The 8,445-nt window shown below is 51.3% G+C and overlaps 1 protein-coding gene across 1 annotated transcript; it reads right to left on the minus strand.

The window, feature by feature from the left end:
- Positions 1-7,480: 7,480 nt before the first annotated feature.
- LOC123346984 (olfactory receptor 2B2-like) lies at positions 7,481-8,098 on the minus strand. The gene has a single exon (XM_044984413.1). The coding sequence runs from the start codon at positions 8,096-8,098 to the stop codon at positions 7,481-7,483; it is 618 nt and encodes a 205-aa protein (XP_044840348.1).
- Positions 8,099-8,445: the final 347 nt, after the last annotated feature.

Consider the following 8,445-nt stretch of genomic DNA (forward strand, 5'->3'; position numbering starts at 1 on the left):
TGAGTGTCTGAAAGGCCTCGTCGCACTCGTGGGTCCATTTCACCTGCCGCGGGCTGTCCTTCATCAGGAGCCCCATTAAGGGGGTGGCAATCACCGCGAATTGGGGAATAAATCATCGATAATATCCCACCACGCCCAGAAACTGGCGTACCTGGCGTTTCATGGCGGGCGGGAGGCAGGTTGCGATGGCCTGGACCTTGCCTATCAAAGGTTTTACCTGCCCATGCCCGATAGTGTACCCCAGGTACGTAGTCTCTTGCCAGCCAATGTGGCATTTTTTCGGGTTGGCTGTTAACCTGGCCGTCCGCAGGGACCTCAGGACGGCTGCGACCCTTCCTAGGTGGTTCTCCCACTGGGGACTGTAAATGACCACATCATCTAGATAGGCGGCAGTGTAGTCCTGATGTGGCTGGAGAAGGCGGTCCATCAGGCGCTGAAACGTGGCCGGGGCCCCGTGGAGGCCAAAGGGCATCTGGGTAAATTGGTACAGGCCCGTGGGGGTGGCTAACGCGGTCTTCTCTCTGGAGGCTGGTTCCAGGGGGATCTGCCAGTACCCCTTACTTAGGTCGAGGGTGGTAATACAGCGGGCCTCACCTAACTGGGCCAACAGCTCATCTATCCGAGGCATGGGGTATGCATCGAACTTGGAGATGGCATTAACACACCTGAAGTCTATGCAGAACCGTTGTGAGCCGTCGGGCTTTGGTACCAGTAGTACTGGGCTCCGCCACTCGCTTTGTGATGGTTCAATCACCCCCAAGTCCAGCATAGCCCGTACCTCCTCATCAACAACCCGCCTCCGGTGATACGGCAAGGGCCTGGTCGTGCCCCGGATCACCACCCCAGGCTCAGTCTGGATCCTATGATATACCAGGGTACTGAATCCCGGTTGGGCCGTGAAGGTGCGGGAGAAGGCGCGCAAGAGGCACCGGGTCTGTTTGAGTTCTTCCTCTGTTAGGGTCTCCCCAAGCTGGGGTTCCCCAGGGTCCTCGGTATGGGTTACCTGGGGTCCTAGCTCCAGTTCTGGTGGGTAGGGGTTAATCAGAAGACCTTCTCGTTCCCGCCAGGGCTTGAGGAGGTTGACGTGGTACCGCTGGATCTTCTTTCTCCGGTCCGGCTGGTTGACCTCATATGTAACCAAGCCTACCTTCCGGACCACCTCATATGGCCCTTGCCCCTGGGCCAGAATCTTCGATTCGCTGGAGGGAAGGAGGAGTAATACCCGGTCTCCGGGTTGAAATTCCCAGGTCTGTGCGTCCTGGTTATACGTCTGGGCCTGCGCGTCTTGGGTGGCTTTCAAATTCTCTCGTGCCAGGAGCCCCGCCTGCATAAGGCATTCCTGGAGCTGGAGCACGTACTTTAAGAGACCCTGGGCTGGTGATGGGGCTTGCTCCCATGTTTCCCTCATGAGGTCCAACAGGCCCCGAGGTCGACGGCGATATTTGCTGGGAGAGCAATACAGCGGTGCACAGACAATCCAGGAAGTTTCTGGAAAGTGTAGGGGACAATTTCCTGGTGCAAGTGCTGGAGGAACCAACTAGGGGAAAAGCTCTTCTTGACCTGCTGCTCACAAACAGGGAAATAGAAATAGTAGAGGAAGCAATAGTGGATGGGAACCTGGGAGGAAGTGACCATGAGATGGTCGAGTTCAGGATCCTGACACAAGGAAGAAAGGAGAGCAGTAGAACACAGACACTGGACTTCAGAAAAGCAGACTTCGACTCCCTCAGGGAAATGATGGGCAAGGTCCCCTGGGAGAATAACATGACGGGGAAAGGAGTCGAGGAAAGCTGGCTGTATTTTAAAGAATCCTTATTGAGGTTGCAGGAACAAACCATCCCAATGTGTAGGAAGAAAAGTAAATATGGCAGGCGACCAGCTTGGCTCAACAGTTAAATCCTTGCTCGTCTTAAACACAAAAAAACAGCTTACAAGAAGTGGAAGATTGGACAAATAACCAGGGAGGAGTATAAAAGTATTGCTCAGGCATGCAGGAGTGAAATTAGGAAGGTCAAATCACACTTGGAATTGCAGCTAGCCGGAGATGTTAGAAGTAACAAGAAGGGTTTCTTCAGGTATGTTAGCATCAAGAAGAAAGTCAAGGAAAGTGTGGGCCCCTTGCTGAATGAGGGAGGGAAACTAGTGACAGAGGATGTGCAGAAAGCTAGTGTACTCAATGCTTTTTTTGCCTCTGTCTTCACAGACAAGGTCAGCTCCCAGACAGCTGCACTCTGCAGCACGGTATGGGAAGGAGGTGACCAGCTCTCTGTGGAGAAAGAAGTAGTTCGGGACTATTTAGAAAAGCTGGACGAGCACAAGTCCATGGGGCCGGATGCACTGCATCCGAGGGTGCTAAAGGAGCTGGCCGATGAGATTGCAGAGCCATTGGCCATTATCTTTGAAAAATCATGGCGATCGGGGGAGGTCCCGGATGACTGGAAAAAAGCTAATGTAGTGCCCATCTTTAAAAAAGGGAAGAAGGAAGATCCAGGGAACTACAGGCCAGTCAGTCTCACCTCAGTCCCTGGAAAAATCATGGAACAGGTCCTCAAGAAATCAATTCTGAACCACTTAAAGGAGGGGAAAGTGATCAGGAACAGTCAGCATGGATTCACCAAGGGCAAGTCATGCCTGACTAACCTAATTGCCTTCTATGATGAGATAATCGGCTCTGTGGATGAGGGGAAAGCAGTGGATGTGCTATTTCTGGACTTTAGCAAAGCTTTTGATACAGTCTCCCACAATATTCTTGCCAGCAAGTTAAAGAAGTATGGGCTGGATGAATGGACAGTAAGGTGGATAGAAAACTGGCTAGATGGTCGTGCTCAACGGGTAGTGATCAATGGTTCCATGTCTAGTTGGCAGCCGGTATCAAGTGGAGTGCCCCAAGGGTCGGTGATGGGGCCAGTTTTATTCAATATCTTCATTAACGATCTGGAGGATGGTGTGGACTGCACCGTTAGCAAGTTTGCAGATGACACTAAACTGGGAGGAGTGGTTGATACGCTGGAGGGTAGGGATAGGATACAGAGGGACCTAGACAAATTAGAGGATTGGGCCAAAAGAAATATGATGAGGTTCAACAAGGACAAGTGCAGAGTCCTGCACTTAGGACGGAAGAATCCCATGCACTGCTACAGACTAGTGACCAAATGGCTGGGCAGCAGTTCTGCAGAAAAGACCTAGGGGTTACGGTGGACGAAAAGCTGAATATGAGTCAACAGTGTGCCCTTGTTGCCAAGAAGGCTAATGGCATTTTGGATTGTATAAGTAGGGGCATTTCCAGCAGTTCGAGGGATGTGATCATTCCCCTCTATTCAGCACTGGTGAGGCCTCATTTGGAGTACTTTGTCCAGTTTTGGGCCGCACACTACAAGAAGGATGTGGATAAACTGGAGAGAGTCCAGCGGAGGGCAACAAAAATGATTAGGGGGCTGGAGCACATGACTTATGAGGAGAGGCTGAGGGAACTGGGATTGTTTAGTCTGCAGAAGAGAAGAATGAGGGGGGATTTGATAGCTGCTTTCAACTACCTGAAAAGGGGTTCCAAAGAGGATGGATCTAGATTGTCTCAGTGGTAGAAAATGACAGAACAAGGAGTAATGGTCTCAAGTTGCAGAGGGGGAGGTTTAGGTTGAACATTAGAAAAAACTTTCACTAGTAGGGTGGTGAAGAACTGGAATGGGTTACCTAGGGAGGTGGTGGAATCTCCTTCCTTAGAGGTTTTTAAGGTCAGGCTTGACAAAGCCCTGGCTGGGATGATTTAGTTGTGTTTGGTCCTGCTTTGAGCAGGGGGTTGGACTAGATGACCTCCTGAGGTTCCTTCCAACCCTGAGATTCTATGATTCTATGAAACTTGGTTTGATAGCAACCCTGTCCGGCAAGAACTCACTTATCAATAGACACAGCTGGAAAACGCTTATGTCTGTATAGATGTAGTTGTGAAATCCTCATTTCTGTATTGTTTTGTATGTTTATTTGCATGGTCTCTGTCCGCTTCTGTGATTGTTTCCGTCTGCTGTATAATCAATTTTGTTGGGTGTAAACCAATGAAGGTGGTGGAATATAATTGGTGTAACGGGTCGGACTTACCCCTGCGGTGCCTCCTGCTGGTGACTCCTGGGAATTAGCTCCGTTCCCAGCACGGAGCCCCCTCTGCAGGCCAGTGATCCGCCTGTTCTCTGGCCCCGAGTCCCTCCCGGGATCCCAGTGCCCTTTTACATGGGGTGCTGGCCCCCTCGGTAGTAACCCCTTTCTCTCAGGGTCTCCCCTCTCAGGGAACCCCCACCCTCTATCCCCACCTTGCCTCAGTGTGTGGCTACTGCCAGTCATTGTCTAGCCCCACATCCTGGGGCAGACAGCAGTATCAGCCTATTCATCACAGGCAAAGGGGTTTGGACCTGCTGATTTGGACTACCCCTGGGCTGCCCTCTACAACCCCCAGTACCTCTTAGCCCAATGCTAGGCCGCAGCCTGGGACTTTCCAGGCTGGAGCTCCCCAGCTCCTCTGCCTTTCCCCAGCCCTGCTCCACTCAGGTATGTGGTCTAGCTCCCTGCAGCCCGGCCCATCTCTCTCTACAGCCAGAGAGAGACTGTCTGGGCTTCTGGCTTCCCTGGCCTTCTTATAGGGGCCAGCTGGGCCTGATTGGGGCGTGGCCCAGCTGCAGCCACTTCCCAATCAGCCCAGCTTAAAAGCTGCTTTCTCAAGCCTCAGCCCCTTCCCACGGCTGTTTTTAACTCCTTCAGGGCCGGAGTAGGGATCCACCCTCCTACAATTGGTTAAATAACCATGTTACAATATTTTAGGATTGGTTAGTTAAATTTCAGTAAAATGATTGGTTAAGGAATAGCTAAGCAAAACTCAGGTTTTACAATATAGTCTGCAGTTAATCCGGAAGTAAGAAGGGGGTAATGGGAACAGGGACTGGGAATGGGGGAATTGGGATCATGTTTTGCTAAAGGGGGAAATGGGAACGGGGATGGGAACAGAAACAGGGACACAGGCAAGGCTCTGTCGTGTCAAAACTAGGAAGGGGGACACTAAGAAAGGAAACTGGAATCATGCTTGCTAGAAGTTCACCCCAATAAACATCGAATTGTTTGCGCCTTTGGACTTTGGGTATTGTTGCTCTCTGTTCATGCAAGAAGGACCAGGGAAGTAGGAGGGTGAAGGAATACGCCCCCTAACACCCAGCACAAAAGGGCCCTGATCTCAGCTGGGTCAGGGACTGTCTCTCGCTGTGTGTCTGTGCAGTGCCTGGCACAATGGGGACCCCACCTCTGTGGGAGCTTCTATGTTCAACTGTAATATAACTTGTTGGTACCCACTGAGGATCTGCTCCAGAGAGAGATTGGGAGAGAAAGAAAACTTTAGGAGGAAAAGTAAGGCGGGGCAGAAGGTTGGTTAAAAAGAGAACTGCTCCTGATACTCCAGTGAGATCCACCACTGGAGATCCATGCACCCGCTGGACTCTCACCAAGGCCATGTCCAACCAGCTCAGATTGGGGCCACAGCATCTGTGCTATTGATAAGCCTATGCTGGTAACAACCCTGATTTTGGAGATGTGGCAGTAAACATCCATCCATCCATCCCAATCATCATAATCCCCTGGTCGGTCTGTCTGCTGTCTGTCTCCATTCATTGTGCTATTCCCTTCCCCACTCCCTCGCCCTGCCTGTTTCAACCTCCCTTCTCCCCAGTCTCACCTCCATTCACCTCCGGCTCTGCTCTCCCCAGACTGCTCCTGCCTGAACAGCTCCGGGCTGTTCAGATGCTCCGATACCAGGGCAGAGTCTTAGCTGCAATCCCTGCTCCCCTGCACTGAAACCCTCTCTGTGGTTCAGGGTTTTGAGGACAGAGACCTCAGCCGGCTCAATCCCAGGGGCAAAACAACAGAAACTTCATGCCAAAGTCTGGAAATGTATTGAATCAGATGCACCAGAGGAAAAAGAATTTCAACACAAGACATACATCAATTTGAATCTGCCATTGGCTTGTTCTGAGAACCGAACGTAACCCAAACTTTTCAAAAGCCCCTTTCAGAGAGGATAGCAATTAGACTCTCTTCTTTTGTCAGACAGTCCCTCATAGTGGGAAAGGAAGGGTTTTAGCTCAATTGATGGCTGTGACTGGTGGTTTCCTATCTTTAACAAAAGACTGACACAGGAGATAGGATGGCAGTACAGCTTTTCTAGATCTCTGGATAAGAGGTGGCTGCTCAGTCTTAGCATCCAGGACAAGTATGCTGCTCTAACTCATTAGACCCCACTCCCCTCTCACAGCTGGGGAGAGAACCCAGGAATCCTGACTCCCAGTCCTGTCTACTAGCTGTCTCTGCAGGGCGGATAAAGGATCTAGCAGCAGGACAGATTGCTTGTAGGTGAAGTGGTCTTGTGTATTTAGTGCTGTAGGAAATGGGTTCTATCTCTGGCTCCACAGAAGTGGATGTAGCTGGGTCTGCATATCCTGAGTGATCCGCACAGCATCCACTGACATCATCCACCCACTGGTTTGTGGGAAAATGACTTAACAAGTGTGTGACTTATTCCCTGGTGGGTTCTCTGCTTGGGGAGGCAGCTCCTCCTTATCCAACCATTGCTCTGAATCCTCAGTGGAGATTGGAGAAAAGACCCCACTCCTTTGTCTAGGACTTGATCTCTTTTCTAGGAAGTGCTAGGTCCCTCTCCTCCTCCTCTGAGCTGACTGACCTGTGCACAAAGACCTCCATGGCCAGCTTACAAATCTCCTGGCTGGAGAAGGTGGAGCACGAGTGAGGAGAGGAGGAGCACATGGGTCCTGCCAGGAGTGGATGGCACGGTGCTGTACCACTAGCACAGCCAGAAGAGCAGGAGCATTGATGAGAGCAGGAGCACCTGGTGCAGGGTGCTGACTCTGGTGAACATCCTGCCCAGGTGGTGAAGTAGCTGCAGTTTAACATGAGAAAAGGGAAGAAGCCCCCAAACTATCCATATCTGAAAATTAAATAGAGAGGGGGCAATGTTGATGGGGGTTTTAGATCAATATTCAGTAAGAGAGAATCAGAGGTATTAAATATTACCGGTAGGTGTATGTCTAGTCTGTGCTGGCTGGAGCTGATGACTCTCAGATGCCCACATCGCTCAGTCTTCTCCAAGCAGAGCCAGCTTTGTTCATGGATGGAGCCAAGGAAGGACACAGTGCAGTGCCCAACACCATCTGCCGGACCTTTTCACACTCTTCTGCCTTCTGGGGCTCCTGGTGACTGACCTCTGGTTTCCCAGTCCCAGCACCATGTGGGCACATGATCAGAGAGATTAAAATGCAAACCTCCTAGATGGGAAAGGCTCCATATCCCATTGTCTGGCCCCCTGAGCCAGCCAGTCTCCCTCACCTGAGACTGGGTTGGAGCTGCTGCCCCATAGAGTACCAAGCCAGCCAGTCCCAACTCATTTCTCTGGCTTATGTCCTTTTACTCCAGAATAGCCTCCCCAGCACCCTCCTTAGGGGACATCCTTGTTCCTCAGCATGTAGATCAGGGAGTTGAGCATGGGGGCGATGATGCCATAGAAGGCGGAGACCATCTTGCCCCAGTCCTGCAAGTAGCTAGATGGAGGCTGTGGATACATGGAAATGGCCGCACCGTAGAAGAGTGATACCAATGCCAGGTGGGAGACGCAGGTGTTGAAGGCCTTGAGCTTGCCCTGGGCTGAGCGAATCCGCAGCACTGTGGTGACAATGTAGCTGTAGGAGACCGGGATGAGACCCAGCAGCACCATCAGGAAGAGACCACTGACAGCAAATGCCTGGGCCTCATTGGCGACGTAGTGTTCGTAGGCCATGAGAGCCAGCAGGAGGCACTTGGTGCCAGCCAGCAAGAGGAAGATGTAGAGCTGGGATATGCAGCCTGCCCAGGTGATAGACTTATGAGCGCTGCAGAAGTTCAGCAGCATCTGAGGAATGGTGCTGGTGGTGTAGCAAAAGTCCAGGAAAGAGAGGTTGCTGAGGAAGAAATACATAGGAGTGTGGATACTGGGTTCCAGCCACAAGACAACGATGATGCCCAGGCTCCCCACCAGGTTCAGGATGTACAAAACCAAGAAAACTATAAAAAGCAGCATCTCCAGGTGTAGTTAGTCAGAGACCCCAGTAGGATGAACTCTCACTGGGAGCTCCCATTCCCTCTTTCCTCCTGCAGGGAGAAGGGACAAAGATAAGGATGAAAGGAGCCCCAATAGCCATGCACAGGAGGGTCACATTCAAGAGCAGCCCCATTTGCTCTGAATGAACCATTCCCACTTGTGACTTTGTCATAGAAAATCTGGGCCAGCTGGGTGGCAGGTCAGATCCTTCTGCCAGGGAATGGCTTTGTTGCAGAAAAGCGGTTGTGTGGCACTTAGTGACAAAGGAGGATCCATATGCCAGGGAATCAAATTGTCTTAGAAAACTGGATCTGTGGCAGTTGGTG

The sequence above is a fragment of the Mauremys mutica genome, chromosome 12, assembly GCF_020497125.1.
Source record: "Mauremys mutica isolate MM-2020 ecotype Southern chromosome 12, ASM2049712v1, whole genome shotgun sequence".
Classification (NCBI taxonomy): Eukaryota; Metazoa; Chordata; order Testudines; family Geoemydidae; genus Mauremys; species Mauremys mutica.

Coding starts and splice junctions, on each gene's coding strand:
- LOC123346984 (XM_044984413.1), bottom strand. CDS start 8,098: ATGCTGCTTTTTATAGTTTTCTTGGTTTTGTACATCCTGAACCTGGTG.